General features: G+C 55.8%; 1 protein-coding gene across 11 annotated transcripts in view; it reads left to right on the forward strand.

The window, feature by feature from the left end:
• Positions 1-346: 346 nt before the first annotated feature.
• The window catches only part of DDC (dopa decarboxylase), a 45,526-nt gene continuing 26,061 nt past the window's right edge, over positions 347-19,811 (forward strand). The window contains exons 1-5 of one of the 11 annotated variants that reach the window (XM_032476240.1): positions 3,200-3,706; positions 4,014-4,084; positions 12,961-13,187; positions 16,237-16,350; positions 17,213-17,332. In XM_032476240.1, the coding sequence (XP_032332131.1) occupies positions 12,987-13,187; positions 16,237-16,350; positions 17,213-17,332 (435 nt within the window). In that variant the 5' untranslated portion in view covers positions 3,200-3,706; positions 4,014-4,084; positions 12,961-12,986. Of the gene's footprint in view, positions 483-2,857; positions 3,707-4,013; positions 4,085-7,725; positions 7,836-12,960; positions 13,188-16,236; positions 16,351-17,212; positions 17,333-19,811 lie in introns of those variants that run through there. The other 10 variants (XM_032476239.1, XM_032476237.1, XR_004318503.1 and 7 more) reach the window with 10 other exon arrangements.

Consider the following 19,811-nt stretch of genomic DNA (forward strand, 5'->3'; position numbering starts at 1 on the left):
CATTTCCAGGGGTCGAGGGGCAGGGGTGGAGGGGCTGGGACCTGCAGGCTCTGCCTGGGGGCTCCCTGGAGGGGCAGGAGAATGTCTGCAAGGCAGGCTTCCCACGGTGCAGGCTGGAGTTCACCAGATGACCCACTGGGGCTGAAAAACTGCAATTGGGGCTGTTGGGGGGTACAGATGGTAGTAAGAAAAATTCATGCTGCCAGGGTTTGGACTGAAACATACAAGCTGTCAAGAACGAGATTTCCCAGGCTCCCCAGTGATGAGTGGCTCCCTCTAGGTTTCTCAAGATTTCCCGACCTTTGTCACCAAAGAAATTAATGTTTAACCAGCTTGTGAGGCTGAACATGCGAGCTCAGGGAAACGCACAGATGTGAAGCCCTGAGAGTGACTTGATTAAAGCAACGCCTCCCCCTGCTTGGCCCCGCTCTCCTCAGTCCTGGAAAGGAGCCGAGGCCCAGAGGAGCTGGAACTCCCAGCAAGTAAGTCCCGGTTTTATTCTTAATCAGGTCGTGATTGTTGGTAATGGCAGCCCCTGTACCCTGACTTGCCTGCTGCAGGGCTGGATGCTGGCGCAAAGGTCAAAACTCACATGGGGACTGGAGACCTTTAGAAGCCAAATGCCGTCTGTCAGGCTGCAGGCGCTGCGGGCTCTGGTGTGTGCACACACACTCACTCACTCTCACTCGTGTGTGATGAGGCAGGAGCTGGGGATCGTCTCAGAGGCAAGCACAGGACAGGTGTGGATTCCGCAAACAGTCAAGTTTGCCACCAATGCGGTTTGGGGCACCGCATCCCCTGGGCTCCTGTTTCTTTCTCTGTATATGGAGTTTTTTAAAATTTATTTTATTTTATTTTTTACTTTTTCCCCTTAACGGAGCCAGTGGGGCTTGAACCCAGGACCTCGTGCACACCAAGCATGCACCCTGCCACTGAGCTATACACCCTCACCCCTCAATGGGGATTTTGATGGAAGCAGTATTGAATTTGTTAATCAATTTGAGGAAAATGGAACTATTTACAGTATGTAGTGTTCTTACCTACGGACGAGCATTTATTTCCATTTATTTGGGTCTCCTATGATGTCCTCCCGTAAGCTTTCAAAGTTTCTCCATGAAAGTGTTGCACATCTTTTGTAAGGTTTCCTTAGGTCCGTTCCTATCGTCCTGCTCCTGAGGACGGGGAAGCAGGCAGCCCACGTTATAGCAGGTCAGGAAGGCAGGCTCGAGCCCAAGCTGCAGCTGGATGTCTTAGCCCTGAGCTGCATCTTCAAAAGACCACTTCACAGCATTTTGTTTCTACCTCTTTATTATTTTTTCCCCATCTCTTTCGTAATTCTGAAGTCTGTCTATTTTCTCCCCTGCATTTTATTCTCCAAGCAACAGCTGGAGTGACTTTTAACACTCAGGCATGTCAGTGCTCTGCCCCAAACCCGTCAGTGCCTTGACGTCCCCTCCAAGTGCAGTCAGGTCCAGAGCTGCGAGCCTCCTCTCTGGGCTGTGCCCTCTTCACAGACTTTGCTTTGCAGCTCTGGTCATAATTAACCCTGGATTTCTCTCCATTTATTCTTTCGTGATCTGCCTCCCATCCTGTAATACCACACAGCAAGTACACCGGGCAGTGCTCTGAATGAGAGCCAGCTAGCTGTGTGACCTTGGGCTAACTTCCTAACCTCTCTGGGCCTCTGCTTCCTCGTCTGTACATTGGGGATGACAATACCTGCCTTGTGACGGTGGTTGTGAGGGACTGAATGATCCTCTGTAAACATGCCTGTAATGGGACCTGCGTAAATGCTGACTAGATCACAGTAACTCTTTCTGAACTGTTAGATTTCATTCTCAGGGCCCCCTCGCCCAGAGGGGTGTCAGCCCCCCATCACACCTGCAGCCCCGTGTGTGCGTAGCCTCCGCGTATCATGCAGGGTTAACCAGGGGTCTGCGCCGCCGCCGGGCCGGGCCGGGCCGGGCCGGGCCGGGCCGGGTGCTGGGAGACGGGCCCCCCCGCGCAGAGGGGCAAGGCGTCCGGCTGGAGCCCTGCGCCCAGTCACCCCGCCCGGCCCGCACGCTCCCGGCCAGTCGCGTCCAGCGTGCCGCCCTCCCTTCCCTGCTGTCTGCGCAGCGCTGGGGGGTGAGCGGCCCTCGGGCGGCTCCCCTGCGAGGTGCTTCGGAGCGCGGCCCCACCCCCTGCAAACAGCCCCGATCCCAGCACCGGCCCGCGGGCCGCGGCCAGCGGCGCGGAGGGAGGGAGGGAGCGAGGGAGCTGCGCGCTGCCCACCCCACCCCTTCCGTCCCTGCCGGCCCCGCCCCGGTCCCCGCCCCGGTCCCGCCCTCCTGTCCGGTCCCCGCCCATCTGCCTGGGCCCCCGCCCACCTCCCCAGTCCCCATCCGCCAGCCCGGGTCCCTGCCGGCCCCGCCCACCTGCCCGGGCCCCGCCCACTTGCCCCAGCGCAACCCCAGCTCCTGGAGGCCTTGGCCCCTGGCCAGCTCTGCCCAAGAGGGCAGATGCTCCTTTCAACAGATGCCGCTTAATTAAGCCCGGGGTGAATGGCTCTCTCTGGGGGGTCCCCAGCTCCTGACTTCTCCCCGGGCCCTGGAAGTGCATTGTGTGTGTGTGTGTGTGTGTGTGTGTGTGTGTCTGTGTGTACACGTGTATGTTTATGATGGTGTGTGCACATGTATGTGTGCGTGGATCTGTGCATGCACATAGACACGGTGCCTGTGCGTGGTGTGTGCACGTGTGTGTGCGGCGTGTGTGTGTGTGCATGGATGTTTGCGGGGGTGTGCGGGAGTGTGGCAGGAGCAGAGGAACCCGCGTGCTGCTCCGGGCCTCAGGGGAGCCCGCCTAGGCCCCCTTTGCAGGTTCTCGGCTCTACGCTCACCTGAAGGGAGACAGGCACCTGCCCCAGGAGGCACTGATCAGGGCTTCTGAGGAAGCCCGCGTTTTGAATGCTGGCAGACTTCAGGGGTCAAAGAGCAAGACTTGGAATCAGAGGAGCCTGGGTTCATGTCCTTACCTGCCTCTGCTTCTCTCTCTGATCTGGGTTAAGGGGCTGGACCCCGAGAGCCTCCTATCCAGCAGGTCAGCCCCCCTGCACCGCGGGTCCCCAGGTCAGCCCCCTGCACCGCGGGTCCCCAGGTCAGCCCCATGCACCGCGGGTCCCCAGGTCAGCCCCCCTGCACCGCGGGTCCCCAGGTCAGCCCCATGCACCGCGGGTCCCCAGGTCAGCCCCCCTGCACCGCGGGTCCTTGCCGCCCCCTCACCCTAGGGAGGGAAAAAGGAGCAGGTGTAGTGTTCCCCGCCCAGCCCAGCGCTGCGCAGGGCAGGGCCCGTCTTCGCCCCTTGAGAGAGCCAGGGAGCCTGTGGCTGCCCAGAGGCGGTCCGGAGAGTCCCCAGGAGATCCGGCCCCAGCCCGGGCCCCGCACAGGGCCCTGGGACACAGGGCCCCCTTTCTTGGTCCGCTCGCACCCCCGCCCCGCAGGCCCCGCGGACCCTGTCCTGCTCTGCCCCCATCCCCCACGTCCTGTGGGGTGGGGAGCAGGAGGGCGGGAGGTGGGAGACGCTGCCAGGGAAGTCGGCAGAGCGAGCCGCTCTGATTGGCTTTGGGGAGGCGGACACTGTCTACATAAATGGCTCTCATCCTCTGTGCCTTTTAACTGTCGCCGAGGGGAGAAGGAGAGGAGACAGAATCCAGCACCTCGGGCTGCCTGTGAGTACTGCTTTGTCCTGGGAGCCTGGGGGACCAGACAGACCCACCGGAGGAGCCAGCTCCTGACGGCCGGGTCCTTCCAGTTTGGGGACCCCGGGGACAGGAGATTTGCCTGTTGATTCCAGCTGGACTGATTTGCTCTGGCCGGCCGGGCGGGCATGCATCCAGCTGTGCGCCGCTGGGGCAGGCTGTAGGAACTTTTTGAGAAAACAGGAGCCAACCGAAGTCCCCTGCCTTTGTGGGTGTCCCCTCTAAGCCACAAGTCCAGCAAAGAATCAGAAACTTCTGATATTTTTTTTTTTTTTAGCTCTCAGTCCTCGGAGCCGTTAACAGCAACATAACAGAGCGAGTGGAAACGACTTTCCAGGCTGGTTCCTGGTGCGTCTGGAGCCCACAGAGGCTGGGAGGCGGGTGGGAAGAGACGTGTCTGCAGAACAGACGGACCCCTCTGGTCCTCTGCTGTGAAGGACAGCCAGCAGCTCCCTCCCTCATGGCAGGCGTAAACACTGGGTCTGACGGTTATGAGGGCTGAGCCTACAGTCGGTGCCAATAGGAGGAACCGTATTATGAACAAGCAGGTGCATTGCAGGTGGGAAGGTGGGAGGGGGTCGAAATGAGGGCTCCCCCTGCCCAGGGTATGTTGTTTCTCTTAAAGGTTCCAAGAGTTAGGACTTTCCAGGTGATTGCTCAGTGAAATCAGCATTTTCCTTCTGAAACTGAACCAAAACCAAAATGGACAATTGCAGCGTCAAAGCTGGCGCGGACAGCAGTCATCCTGGTACAATCAAGACATAGGGAAGAGGAAGAGTGTCCGGACGTTTCTGAAAGAGAAAAAAAAGAAAGAAGTCATGGCTTTCACAGCAGCCTCTCCCGTGTCTCCCAGGCACATGGCAGGTGGACTGCTCTGCACAGCCAATTAGAAGGAAATAATTAAAATAATAACAAAGCCCCCTTCATCGTCCACAAATTCGGATAAATAGCTGGGGGGGGGGGGGTTATTCCCCTGCTCTGTCTCTTCAAGAGGCTGATTCTTCTGAAGGTTTTGCTCCGTACTCTCCATCTGAGTCTGGGGAGAGACTCCAGGAGAATTGGACTCCATCAGTGCTTTAGACGTGTGGTCCTCAAGTTTCCCTGGGGCTCTTAGGGATTCCTGGAGAAGGATGGAGGGAGAGGGGGGAGGCGCACGGCCTTGGAAGAAAGGCTGAAATCCTGCTGTGTTGTCCATGTGGCTAGGTTCCCTGTAAGCCGCGGGCGTGGGGGACCGCAGGCCAGAGGGGACGGGTCTGCTCTTCTGAGAGCGCAGAGCTACGTGTGAGGCCGCTTGCGAGCTGTCTGGCTCAGACCAGCCGCCCGGCTCCCCGAGCCCACTTCCTCATCTTCAGCAGTGAGGATAATTTGGCTCCTTAGCAGAGCTGCCATGAAGGCTGAGAGCACAGAGGTGAGGGGCTTACCCCGGGGGCCCCTGTGCGCAGGGACCGCTCGGCGCCTGTCAGGGTTTGGGGGAGCTGGGGAAGATGGCACTCTTCCTGGGGTGCAGAGAGGGCTGCAGGTTGCTCCCCATCTGCCTGTTTCCATTGGCATCAGGACTGGCCCAGGTGGGGGCCCCACTGCTCCCACCTGGAACGTCTCCTGCGTGTGATGAACGGGCAGGACCCCGACCACACTCTGGGTGGCAGGAGCCGCCTCCCAGCCCAGGCAGGGGCCCTGCTGGGGACTGTGGGCCCTGACACCTCAGGCCTCCCGAGGGCAGGGGTTCAGGGGCGGCCGGCATGCGCAGGTGGGCACGGACACCCGGCCGCAGGGGCCAGGGGGGAGGCAGCATGAAAATCAGAAAGTCCAGCACCACTGCCCCCGTTACTCGTCTGCAGCCCTGGGTGGGGCACTTGCCCCTGGGACACTTGATGAAATGGCAGTAACAATACTCCCCTTTGGGGTTGTTGAGACGATTAATGACACACGGTTCAGAAGGACCGATTCCTCTGGTTTCTTGGACGAGAGGGTGTGGCATCCAAGCGCCACCATGCTCTCAGGATTTGAGCTGCAGGTGGGAGCTCCTTAGCAACGCCAGGGACAGGACCACAGCCCTGCCCAGGGAGGAATGAAGCGGTCACCATGGATGGAGGAGTCGTGTCTGCTGCTGAACTAACGCGGGCAAAGGATGGAGGCCCCCCAGAGCGTGCCCCACGGCCCCCCGCCTGGGCTCGCCCCAGCAGGTGTCGTGTGTTTGCACAAGCTGTTAAATCAATACGTGGTGTGGCCGGGGGTGCTGGCTGTTGTGGAGACAGGCAGCCGACCGGAGCGTCATGTAACAGCCTCACATCCATAGAAGAGGCAGATGGCTTTGACCTTTTGAGGACTGTTAACGTGACTTCAGGAGAATGAGAGAAAGGGAGGAAAGAACGGAGGGAAAAAAATAAGGGAAAAAAATTGAAGGGGGCTTCCATCTCAGGAAGCTTCTCTTGGTCTGACGCCAACATAACACGGAAGCAGAGCAGGGAATTTAAATCTAAATCTCTGATGGGTCTCACATACCTTTTTCAGAAGAGCAAACACAGGAGTGGCAGTGATGAATCTGTACCTTCTTCCAGGCTTAAATTTAAAATGGGAATGAGTGATCAGAGTTAGCAAAGGTGGGGGTGTTGGGGCTCTGACCGGGGGGGGGGGGTGACATTTTTGCATCATCCTGGCTTTTCTGGAGAGACCTTGCGAAACCTGCCCAGCGGGGGCTGACGAGGTTACATCTGTGACGTAGTCAAGCCTGGTGTACTCAGGTTATTAGAGAAATCGGTTGATAAGAGGCTACCGAAAGGCTACGCGTACCCTGATGACAACTGCGATGACATCAGCTGGCTGAGTGTTGCTGACGCGTCTCTGCTTCGGGCTCAAGGTGTGGATTTCTCGGCGGTTGTGTGCGACATCACGAGACGTTGGCAGGGATGCGAGCCGAAAAGGCCGTGTCTTCCCATGGGACTCGGCTGGAAAATGATGCTCCCAGTTTCTATATGGTTTCTTCCCATAAAGGAAGGTCGGCAGGAAAATACCAGGATGGGGGCAGCCCTGATTTTACATCAATGGGACCGAATCAGAAACTGGGATGCAAAGGTCTCTCCTGCCACGTCAGAGGAGGGAGGGTTTCCCCTGAGGGTTGATGTGTGTCCAGGGTAGGAACCCCCCTCCCTGCCTGTTTCTCTCTTGCTCCCTTTGACCTGATGATGACCCAGCCTGCTTCTTCCCTGACATCAGGGACCACAAACCACAGCCCCAGCGCTCACGTCCTGAGTGCCTCCTGCCTGCAGCCTCCACCTGCCGCGTTACAAGTGGGGAAACACACTCGAGAAGCCACAGGGTCTGCCAGCAGCTGCACAGCATGTCACAGCGGAGCTGGGGCTCAAACCCACATGCTATGACCTTCAATTCTGTTCTTTCTGCTCCCCGAGGCTGCTGGGAGTCGGGGAGCAGGGGGAACGGCAGGATTGCAGAATCCGGGTTTGCAAAGTGTAGCAGGGAACCCCGCTAACCCAGACCCACCGGGTGGCCAACACTGACCAGTTGGAACCCACTGCCCATCCACTTGGGCCCTTGTGGGGTTTGCCCTCCGGACAGCAAACTCCCCTAGGATGCTGGCAGGGACCGCGGCTCGCGTACGTGAGTCTGTCCCCTGGCTAGAAGTCGATCTAGCACTTAGCGTTATGACCATTTCACAGATTGAAGGTGGAGGCTTGGAGGTCAGTTGGCATGGCCGCGGGCATCCCATACAGCGAAGAGCTGTTGCAACTTCATTTTCTCTTCTTTGCCGTTTGCCATGAGCGGGGTTTCAAACAGGGGAGTTAACTAATGATCTTCAGGGAAACCAGTCCCGGAGGCTCAGAGAGAAGCTGGAGTTTCAAGTTTTTAATCTCAAGGTTTGCTTGTGCCATATTCCAGGGGTTGTGCCCTGCTTGTGTTTGAGTCCAGCGCACCCAGGAAGGGCCGGGTCGAGGGTCAGAGTGTGGGTCTAGCTGTGAACTTTGCCTCTCTGTGCCTCAGCCTTTTGATTTGTCAGGAGGATGATAAAATATATATATCTGAGTGAAATGGTTCATGCAAGGAGATGAACGAGTTGCTGCTGGTTCCAAAGCTACAAAATGAGGTACTAATGCTCAATTACTGATGCAAGAATTTTCGCACTTGCTTGCTTTTCTTTCCAAAGCTTTTCGTTTGTTTGTTTGTTTGGAGGTATTGACCCCAGACCCCCGTGCATGCTAAGCACGTGCTCCACCACTGACCTATTTTTAAAGGATTTGCCGCGGTGACCAGAAGTGGTGGCCGTGACCCTTGCTTGTCCCCCCCCCCAACAGGCCTGTCGTGGGCTGGTTTTGATTACAGGCACACCTCGTTTTATGGCACTTCATAAATTTTTTCGATTTTTACAAGTGGAAGTTTCGGGCCGACCCGGCATCGAGCAATTACTGGTGCCAGTTTACCCACAGTGTTCACTCTGTCTGCTGTCTCTGTGTCACGTTTTGATAATTCTCACAGTATTTTACACTTCGTTACTATTTCGTTTGTTGTGGTGACCTGTGGTCAGCGATCTCTGATGTTCCTACTGTGACAAGATTATGACTTGCAGAAGGCTCAGACCATGGTTGGCATTTTTTAGCAATAAAGCGTTTTTAAATTAAGGTTTATACATTTTTCTTTTTTTAGATGTAATGCTGTCGCACACTTAATGGGCTGCAGCGGACTGTAAGCATAACTTTTATTTGCATTGCGAAACCAAACGTCATGTGTGACCTGTTTTATTGGCATATTCTCTGTATTGAGGTGGGCTGGAACCCAAGCCGAAATATCTCCAAGGTCCGCCTGTCTTCATCTGCTTTATGGCCACCGACAAAAAATGCTGACTTGAATAACATAAGGGTCCTAAATAACTCACTGTTAACTAGAGTCCTTTTCTTTTTTTACAATTCATTCTTATTTTTTATTGAAGTGTAGCTGATTTGCAATGCTAGTTTCAGGGGTAGAGCAAAGTGATTCACTTACACATATACATACACATATATATTTTCTTTTCAAATTCTTTTCCATGATAGGTTATTACAAAACTGAATATAGTTCCCTGTGCTGTACAGTAGATCCTTGTTGTTTCTCTCTTTTATATACAGTAGTGTGTGTCAGCTAATCCCACACTCCTCCTAGAGTTTGAACAGGCACAAAAGATCTTAGAGGAGTGTTTTTGAGGCACGTTAACAGACCGCCATTCTTACTGTTAGAAGCCTCTCATTGCTAGAAGCTTCCTTACCTGAGGTGGTTAGAAGCATTTCTCCTGTTGGGTTTATTCATGCTTCTGTGCTCACAGGGACAACTGCCATCAAAAAACCAGTCGATTCAGGGGAGAATCAGGCCAGTTAGTTTAGGACCCTAGATTATACCTACAGTGTTCAAAGTTAAAAAATAAAGCGGGGGACAAGGCTTCCCAGTTCTGGAGAGAGAAGTGATTTTGAAACATAAATTATGATTTATTTGTACTGGAATGGTGTAAAAAAAGTAAAGACTATTTTTTTTTTTTTTTGTAATTTGGATAGAAAAGGAAAGTCAGGAATGTTGAATGAAGTGTCCAGTGTCCCTGGGGTCTGAAACAGGAGCACAGCTGGTCTGTACTGATGGGCAGGCCCACGGACAGACACAGAGCACCTTGGCCCTGGTCCTCCTTCCTCCCGGACGGGTGGGTGCGCTGACCTTCCGGCAGTGGCGGTGGCTGGTCCTGCCCTGCCCTGTCCTGTCCTGTCCGGCCTGCACGGAGGCCCGTGGGCACTCAGTCCCATCCACCCCTACTGCCAGTGGAACACCATGCAGAGCTCGGGTCAGGGTCACGCCAAACAGCTGTGGCAAAGGTAGGATTCTAGTGGTCCAAGGAAGGGGGTGTTTCCAGCTAGGACCACAGGGACCGCTGGGACCAGAGGGGAAGGAAGCCCAAATCCAGGGTGAACTTCCAGAGCCAAGACTGGGGAAACCAAGTCAGTTCTGCACCTGCTGGGTCTGAGGCTCAGCATGAACTGGACTTGAGAGGCTCGGGTAGGGGTGGGCACAATTCTGGGGGGAAGGGGCCCATCACCTCTGAGCCATGATGCTCTCCTGTGGCTCTTTTGTGGCAGACGTGTGATGGGCTGGCCGCTGTGGCTTGTCTTACAGGCAGCGGATGGAGTCAGATATCACGTACTTCAGAAATAAAATTTTTAGAGAGCGAAAAGATTTTCCGCTCATTCACTCATCCATTTACTTCGGCCTCATTCAGCAGACATTGGAGGGGCTTCCTGTGGTCCAGGGTCTGTGATTGCTCCCGAGAAAGCAGAGAGAGAGTTTCAGCCTCTGCTTGGAGAAGCCCACAGGCCACAGATGGTGTTCGTAAGATAAGTTACAAGGCCTGGAAAGTCATCTGTCTTAGCCTTTATCAGTCGTCTGCACCCTCCAGCTAATATTTGCACAGAATATCAAGCAGCTTTAAAATGAACGCGGGATTCTCTGTGGCTTCGCACGAAGAGCCTTCTGCAAAGGTCTTGCTGGCGAAGAACTGGTCAATAAAGGAGAGCGTGATTCAATAAGAATAATCGGGTCTTATCTTACGATCTGACCAGAAATATTGCTTTGGGAGGCAGGTCTGTCTGTTTATTAAACTGTGTATCTCAGTTTAGTTTTTCTTTAGGCATCTCATTTTGTACATCTTCGAGCCCCATTCGAAGGAAGCAGCTAATATTCCCAGAACCCAAGCACCTTTCTGAATTTTGCGTGGCTCCCACTCTGAGTCTTGTTCGTGCGTTTCACATTTTGCCCCTCGGCCGGGCCAACTGAGGTCACTTAATATTCAGTCCAATGGGCAACTCTAATGGTCACGCGCAAGGAACAAATCATAAAGAAACAGACTCTGAGATTTGGCTGCATAAAAGTTAAAATTCTCATGGGTCCGAATAAAACGCTAAGCCACACTCGGTCGAATAAAATGGAGGTAAGCGTCTGAAAAATACATCACGGACATAGGGTGGAAGGACTTGTGTTAGCGCTCTCGCAGTTAAACCAGAAAATATCTCACACCCGAGAGGAAGAGGATTCAGCGAGCGAGCAGTTCATGAAAGAAGAGATGGAAGTGCAAGCAAGCAATGCACCTTCGTGAATCGAAGTCAGATGAAGTCATTAGTGCCTGCCAGACCGGCGGTGCTTAAAAAGGATCTCGAACCCAACGTTGCTGATTTTCTGATGAAATTAGGGTTCCCGTGCTCCCTCCCTGTGGGAGAGTAATTGGGTAAAAATACGTTCTGTTTTGTGTTCTGCTGAAGTGCACCCCGGGGGGTCCTACATGCAAGGAGGCTGGGATGTGCCTTGGGGAGAAAACGCAGGTGTTAGACAAGGTTCCTTCAACCCTGAGCGGTCGTGCTGTCGGCCGGGAGCTCAAGGTGAATGAGTGATTGTGTCTCAGACAAAGTGTCTTTTTGGAGGAACACATAACAGAAAGATTATGCATTGATTGGTTGATAAAAATGGGACCAGGAACACACAAGGACATGGCCTCGCATTCCCCCAGGAGGCAGGGTCCCGTGTCTGCCAATTCAGTGTTCACGCAGACTTTATGGAATGGACGTCACTGCCACGGGCAACCAGGGCCCCCTGCATGGCACTACGTGATGAGAAAAGAAAACACTTTTTCTGTCTTCTTTTTAATTGAAATATACTCAGTAGGGCAATGTCGTGCCATTTTCTGTTGCCCCATCATCGTGTTTCGGTCATACATGAACATACATATGTTCCTTTTCATAATTCGTTTTCATTCTTGAATATAGTTCCCTGTGCTCAACATTTGGATCTTGTTGTTTATCTGTTTTGTACATAGTACTTAGAATCTGCAAATTTCAAACCCCCAGTGTGTCCCTTCCCGCCCTCTTTACTCCCTGGTAACTGTGAGTTTGTTCTCTACGTCTGTGAGTCTGAAGAAAGTGTTGTTTTTCTTGTGTTTTTGTTTGGGGATGGGGAAGGTAATTAGGTTTCTTTATGTATTTTTAAATTTATTCTTTATTTTATTTTTTAGTGGAGGGACTGGAGATTGAACCCAGGACCTCGTGCATGCTAAGCACGCGCTCCACCTGCTGAGCGACACCCTCCCCCAAGAAAGCATGCTTTTTGAAAAGCAGGTTGTATGTAGGGGTGCGGTTCCATCTGGTGACAGAGTCAAGATCAAGGAGGGAGGCTGATGCTGTTGGAGGTCACGTGGCCCCGGCTCCTAGCTGAGTGTTGTCCAGGTGCTGCGTGACCACCTTCACACCTTCCGCAGAGATCGGCATTGTTACCTGATTTTCTCAAATAAAGCGAGAGGCTCAGGGAGTCTCTGGCCAACAGCTAGCAAAGGGCAGGGCAGGACTCAGAGCAAGGTTTGTTATGACAGGTGGGCTGGACCGTGAGCATCCATGTGTGCTTCTGGTCCATTTCCTGGATGCAGACAGGGAAAATGAGACTTGGCACTGTTTTCCATTGAGTAGCTGGTTAAAAGCAGAATAAACACTAGCTGAGGTTCCCAAAGCTGGTGTCATTTCTCGCCTGTCCGGACATGGAAGGAAAGTGCCACTGAGTTGTGGTCTGCGTGGACCGTGGGTGTTTGCGTCTCCGGCCGGGCAGCCCCAGAGGCCACCTTGTTACCGAGTCCAGACTCGTTCTGCTCTCCGCTCGACAGGCCGGTGCATCGGGAGATGAGGTGATGGGGCAAGGAATAACGACTTTATTTGGAAAGCCAACAGACAGAGAAGACGGCAGACTGATGTCCTGGAGAACCATCTTCCCTGAGTCAGAATTCAGGCTCCCTTTATACTGAAAAAGGGGGGGGGGGTGCGGTTGGTTGTTGCAAACTTCTCGGTGCAGGAATCCTTTGTTCCTGCAGCTGTGCAAGTGGGTCAGGTCATGGCGCCCCTGCAAACCTCCCACAAGACAAATGTTATTTTCTAGTCTGCAACTTGTTATCTTTATACAAGTGCAAAGTGTTAACATCCTTAGAGGTCAGAGCCTTGAGGACGGGCTCTGCTGTACATTTCAGGCTAAAGGCGACATTCTTTTACAAAAGGCGCAGAGCCAGCAAGACTGAGCCCAGAAAACAGGGCACAGGGTTGAAGCCAAAGGAACAGCTCTCACACGGAGTCAGATTTGTGCTTCCCTGTCCCACGCTGGCTTGGCACTGCCCGTCTCCACTTTAGACGTTGTCAAGTTTGCCAACAGATTTCCCCCCTTTCTCTATGCAGCTTTGCCCCGACGAAGCCCGGTCACCATGAATGCAGATGAATTCCGAAGGAGAGGGAAAGAGATGGTGGATTATGTGGCTGACTACTTGGAAGGCATCGAGGCACGCCAGGTCTACCCCGACGTGGAGCCCGGCTACCTGCGCCCTCTGATCCCCCCCACTGCTCCCCAGGAGCCAGACACCTTTGAAGACATCATTAATGACGTGGAGAAGATAATCATGCCAGGGGTAAGTCTGTATGCAAGGCTGGCGCACGGGGATGCTCGTGGTAACCTGGTACCTACTGGGCGTTGGGAAATTCACGTGAATTATTCCTTTTAATCCTCACAACCATCTCCTTAGAGAGAGGTTTTTTTTTTTTTTTTTTTTTTTTCATTTCTGTCTTACAAGTGAGGGAATGGAGGCCCAGAGAGGTTGGGTGATCAGCCTAAGGTCACACAGCCAGTTAGTGATGGAGTCAGCATTACAGCCCAGATCTTGTGGGCCCCAAAGGCAATGAGTGCAGCCCCCAGGTCAGTCCCGTGCCCTGAGACCCTGGTGTGCGAGAGAGAGTCGTTCCACGACCTGGGGGGAGAAAACGAACCCCTGTGGCCGGTTTCAAGTAAGTGAATCGCGCCAAGGGAGGCGTAGTCCCAGGAGTTTTGTGTTTTGCAGAGGCTAAATCACGTGTGTGGAAGAAACGTTCTGTTTACTTTATTTGAGAATGGGCTACGTGGTACTGCGTTTTCCCAGAGCCTGGCCACCAACACAGGCCTCTGTCTAGGGCCAGTGAGCCTCGGCAAGGGGTCGCCCGGGGCCGCAGACAGGAACGGGTGGGGAAGAGCCAGGACCAGTTGTGACGCCGAGGGGGGGCCTCAGAGCCCCTGATCGGTCCTCCGCCCACTCCCCGCATCCTCCTGGGAGTCTCCCTTGAGGTTTGTGCTTCAGGCCAGGCATAGGATTCTGGTCTTCACCCAGAGGTTGTGCAAATACACTGAACGGCTCAGCCTCAAATCCCCGCCCCCCGGGAGTGCGGGGAAATGTCAGGCCCAGGACTGTCCGCTCTGCAGCCTACAAAGCCCCACTGCGGGTGGCTGGTGCACACGCTGCTCTCCGGGCTTGGAGGCTGGGCGTCCGAGGTCAAGGCTCCCCGCAGATCCGGATGCCTTCTCACTGTCCTCGCAGGGCCTTTCCGCCCCCCGGGGCCCCGCCCTCACCGTCTGATCAAACCCCGACGCCTCCCAAAGGCCCCAGCTCCTGGTATCATCCCAGTGGGGGATGCAGGAATTCGGGGAGCACTGCAGTCCAGGCAGGGGGAGCAGGGGCACTGAGGACTCTGCGAGCTCCCTGCTCGGTCGGCCAGACAGGGGCAGTCACTGTGCAGAGCTGGGCCGGGCCGGCTCGGGCTCTGGGGCAGGGTCCCGGGTGGGAGTCCCGGCCCCGCCAGCTGCTGGCTGTGTGATGCGGGAGGCTCTCGGGGCGTCTGCAGGGCCCATGCGGGCACGTCCACCTGCCTTATGTGAGGGTCGGTCCAGAGGGAAAGCAAAGGTGCCCGTGTCCCCAGTCGAGGGTCTCTCGTCTTTTCCCAGACCCGGTGGGAGGGGACGCGGTGAGGGCCTCCAGGTGCCCAAGGCGGGCAGAATGCCCGTGGCCACACTCTCACCCCCTGGAAATTACAGTTTACCACTGCATTGGCATTAAGACACTAACATTACAGATTGTATTTTTCTTTGACCTGCAAGTTTACCTTTTCCTTCTGATTTTAAAAGAAGTGAAAATGTTTTTCAGGGCCTCTCTGAGCATCGTGGGCCCCGGACAGCGGGCCTGCTGTGCCTCTGGGCCTCTCGGCCTCACCAGCAGCCTCCCTTGCCCGAGCCTCCAAGCCCCAGCTGTGCTGGGTGCCTCCCTCCCTCCAGAACATTCCCCAGCCCTTCAGTCCCACAGGTCACCTGCTCTGTCAGTCAGTCCACTGAGATGCTGACTTCTGCCCTGGGCCTGGCTGCGCCCCGAGCTCGCGTGTACACAGACGCACACACACGCATGCACACGCACATACACGCATGCACAGACATGCACACCCAGGCTGAATGGCTCTGAGCGCTCTGGACTCCTGAGCAGCTAGAGTCCCTCCCCTCACTGCCCCAGGAGGGTCCCTGCCGACTCCTCGCCCCCGCCCCCCGGGTCCTTCCCTGCCCTCACCCTGCAGATGTGGGGGTGGCCGTGGTGGCCGTGGGACCTGGTCTTCGTTCCTGGGACCACACACACCCTGCTGGAGGCTCCCGGTCCTCGCAGAGGTCCAGGTCGGCTCCCTTCTCACTCTGGGCCTCTCTGGTCCCACGTCTGGGACGGCAGACGATTGATGCCCAGTGCTCTCGAGGAAGGGATGTCCGCCCTCCGCCCCGGACCGTGGGCATGACCAGGGTGGGCAGTGTCGGCCGCCTTTGGGGATCCTGAGACGGGCCTGGAGAAGGTTCGAGCCGGGAGAGAACCTGGAGCATGTGCTGTCCTGCCCAAGGGGGTGGTGGGGCTGAGCCCCCCAGAAAATCAAAGAGTGTGCCCGGGATGGAGGGGTGCGGAGGTCCGGGAGTCGCCGCGGTCTGCGGGACGCTGATTACAGTTCCAACCCCAGTGGATGCTGAAGGACGGTCCCCGCTCCCTTCTTTCCTCTGCTGGGGTGGGGGTGCCCGAAGGCCTTATTCTGTGCTCGCTCAACAGGCATGTCATCAGCAAAGACACATAAGGAAGCAAAAACGGGGTGGGGCACCCCCACTTTCTCTCCTCCTTAGTTTCCTCCCCAAACCCTGAGATCTTCCCAGCAGATCCCGTGTTCCGACCGCTAGACCTTCCAGCCCCAGGGGCTTGCCCGGCTCCCATCCCCCCGGACGGCTGTGTCCCTGCAATCCTCTCCTTGTCCCCGACACCTGGATGCGGTCTCAGCGCCGTCCTGGCCCCACACACCCCGGCGAGGCTGGCAGGGCGGGGGCAGAGGAAGTGAAGGATCTGGGGGAGAGAGATGCTTGGCTGCATGAAAGGGATTGTATAGAGAGTTAAGGAGGAGGCTCAAAACTCAGGCCTTTTTTCCCCAATATGGACGCTTTTTTTGGACCAGTTTTGGCAAAACCAATCTTGCAACACGAAGAGACTGGGCCCCAGGGCATCTCCGTCACTGACAGGTGCGCTCCGCCACTTTACAGTCTCGGAAAACGGGGTTGTTTTTAGAGACTCGGTTTGCAGCCAGGCTCCTCTGCCCGTGGGCTGGCCTCCCGGGCCCCCCAGTGACCGCCCCGTCCCCGCACAGGTGACCCACTGGCACAGCCCCTACTTCTTTGCCTACTTCCCCACGGCCAGCTCGTACCCGGCCATGCTCGCAGACATGCTGTGCGGGGCCATCGGCTGCATCGGCTTCTCCTGGGTGAGTGTCACATGGCCCGGGGGGGGGGTGCTGGGGGTATGGCCCCGCATGGGGACATGGGACACGTTCTCCTGGCGGGTGGCAGTTGGCACGTAGGGGAATTTGGAATACAGGGAAACAGAGGGAGCTAGAAAGAACTTTCTGGAACGGTGTTAATAGCCAAAGCCAATTCTGCACAGCAGTGTTTTTAGAGGGTGAGTTAGAATCACGCCGAGGGGCTGGGTTTTCGGCAGCCCAAGGCCTGATTCTGCGCGTCTCCCAAGCAGACCAGAGGATTTCTGTACAATCTGCCGTCTGAGGGACGCCATGCCCACGTCCCGTCCCCTGTGTTCCCGCCGCTGTCCCCAGAGAGGCGCCAGCCCATCAGAAGTGCCAGCCGCTGCCTCCACTCCCCCAGGCCCCGGCCCTTCTTCTGCGCAGACACAGCGCAGGGAAGAGCCCTGCCGGAAAGGGTGGGCAGGGCTGCAGCCCCACACGGCACCCCAGGGACGCAGAGCACTCGGGCGGGGGGAGCTGCCCGTCTCCCAGTGTCAAGGACCCCCTGGGGACTGAGTCGCACCGTAGGGGCTTCTCCCAAGGCCAGGGTCTGCCGTTGGCCTTTTGGGTCCCGGGCGTCCATTTGTTGATGCTCTGATGCTGAGCCAACTGATGACTCAGGGTGACAAATGGCCCGAGGCGTGTAAGGACACGTGGGATCCTGAATGGACAGCACACTGCAGCTCCGGCAAAGCTGGCTGTGCCCCCTGCTGCTGGCCACCGGGAGCCCTGCGATGGGAGGGCCAGCCCCTGCCCTCCAAGCGATTCCCGCCCGGGGAGAGGCCAGCCCTCCCTTGCTTCACTCCTCTCCTCCCTCCCTGGACAGGCCGCCAGCCCGGCGTGCACTGAGCTGGAGACGGTGATGATGGACTGGCTGGGGCGGATGCTGCAGCTGCCCGAGGCGTTCTTGGCTGGAGAAGCCGGAGAAGGGGGCGGGGTGATCCAGGTAAGGCAGAGGGTACGGGGGTCCAGCTTCCGGGGATGCGCCGGCTGGGCCGCATGGAGGGAAACGGCTGTGGTTATGCTGCGGAAAAATGTGTTACAGCTCATCCTCACCAGGACACTATAAATCAGGGGCCATGTTAAGACTCCCATTTCACAGGCGAGCAAACTGAGGCTCAGAGCAGCCGGGAACCGGTCCGTCGGTTCCCAGCGGGTAAGTTCTAGAGCTGGGGTCTGAGCTCACCCCCGTCTGACTGCAGAACCACGACAGGACCGCCCCTAGGGCTGTCCTCGGTGCAGCGAGGGGCAGCTGTGACTAGAGAGGGCCCCACCTTCCCGAGAGATGCTGCCTTTTCTCTGCGCTGATTGAATTCATTCTCTTCACCTGGCGTGCACCTTTGAGAGGGACAGGACACGCGTGAGTGACAGTCACGGTGTGACATCGGCAGGACAAGTGCCACCTAAGAAGACCTGGACTTGCCGGCTTTTTTCTTTTCTGGCACTAAAGAGGGACCCCATCCAACCCATCACACCCCCTGGGGAAGCACCGTTTACTTGGGGGTGGAAAAAGGAATTTCCTTTTCCAGACACTGTCTTCCCAGAGGCTCTGAGCATCACTGAGGCCAGCTGTGGCTCTGCTGACCGGACCGATGGGGACGGAGGCCCGGCTGCCTTGGTGTGAGGTCACCGGGCTAGTGTGGCCAAGCAAAACTAGGAGGCAAGCCCCAACTTCCAGGGTCGGGACTGCTCAACCGGACCCGGGTTTTTAAACTCCCTTGTGTTTGGCTTAAGACAACATAAACCTGTTACGTCACAGTTCTTGTGGGCCAGGGACCTGACATGGCTCTTTCTGGGCTAAAATCAGGGTTGACACCTTGGCGATTCCACGCAAGAATCTGCCCTTGCCTTTTCTAGGAAGCTTCCTGGAAGTTTCTGGAAGCTTCCGGAAGCTTCCTGCATTCCTGAGCCGCGGCCCTCCTCCTCCGTGTTCAGAGCCTGCACTGTCCCATCTCTCTGGCCTTTCCTTCACGGCCACATCTCCCACTGACCACAGATGAGAAAGATTCTTCACTATTAAAGATCCCTGTGATGAGACTGGGTCCATCCAGATAATCCAAAATAATCCCCCGCTGCACCAAGGTTCTTAACTTAATCTCATTGACAAGGTCCCTCCTGCATGTAAGGTAAATGTTCACAGGTTCCGAGATGAAAGCAGTGTCTTCTTCGGCCAAACACATCCAGTACGTGTCAGGGTCACAGAGGGAGACCTACCCCTACAGGTCCAGACTCACCAAGTCTTAGGCGGGCCTAGGAGTCGGCCTTCTAACCTGCACGTCGGGTCATTCTGGTGCAGAGATGCTGAAATGCACTTTCGTAAACAGGCCTCGTGCCGCGACCGATGGCTGACTTCTCTGTGACCCATCGCCTTCTTGCTCTCGGTCTATTTACTCTTCCAAAGTAACTCTGTGGTCAGGCCTGTTTCTTGTGTTCGTGGCGGAGCCCCTGGTGTGATGGAAAGGTGTTTGCATAAGAGGTATATAGGTTGGTGTTCGTGCGGTCCTGGACAGGATGCTCAGATTGCTGTGAAGAAGACGGTCAGCAGGAGGGTTTTGATAATGAAGGTGCCTGTGTGTAATTCTGCCATGTATGGGATGTTCTCAGGAAAAGGATGGCTGTGAAGATGTTTATTATGGTGATGAGGGCGTATTCTGCTACGAGAAACAGGGCAAATGGGCCCGCTACATTGAAGTTGGAGACAAGTTCCCTCTGTCAGGTCCAATGGGGCCGGGCTGGTTGCTGCCAGGGTTCAGATAAATCATCCCAGCCCTGCTTGGGGTCAGCACGGGAAGCTGAGTCATAGATGCTCTTGTGTGACGATTCTGGTTGGGAGCGTCAATGGTCCATTACTCATAGGACTGATAAGCAGGTAACTCTTGGCGTTACTTCGTATGAAATGGTCCGTGTGACCAGCGAGGCCGGGCTCAGACCCCACCCCTCCGGACCCTCCCGCCTCACCTCCTGGGTGTTCTAACACCCTCCATCCTACAGCAGTGTTTGTGAGTGATTTTAAGTGGGTAAGCCAAGCCCCGATGTGACGCTGCGAACTGGACTTCAACACAGCAGTGGCTATGATTTTTCTCACAAATGCAGACATTTCAGCAACCCTGGTCAGTTTTCTGCCTGTCAGAGGCTCAGCATTGGAAAAAACACACACAAAGATAGGAGTTCCGAGCTTCCTTCTGGCCTTGGGGCGGGGACGGCTGTCCACACCCCTCAGCTGCATCTGATGGGTGGGGGGAGGGCCAGGTGGCTTTCTGGTCTCCAGCACCTCGGTCCTGATTCTCTGGGGCATCACTGCTCGTGAAGAGCCCACGTGTGGACAGGAGAGAAGATGGTCCCAGTAACCTGAGGAGGGCGGCAGGGCTGGACAGCTTGGGGGTTGGAGGGTGGGGGGTGGGGATGGGGGGCCCTGGTTTTGAATT

This window comes from Camelus ferus, unplaced genomic scaffold (assembly GCF_009834535.1).
Source record: "Camelus ferus isolate YT-003-E unplaced genomic scaffold, BCGSAC_Cfer_1.0 contig313, whole genome shotgun sequence".
In the NCBI taxonomy this organism is placed as follows: domain Eukaryota; kingdom Metazoa; phylum Chordata; class Mammalia; order Artiodactyla; family Camelidae; genus Camelus; species Camelus ferus.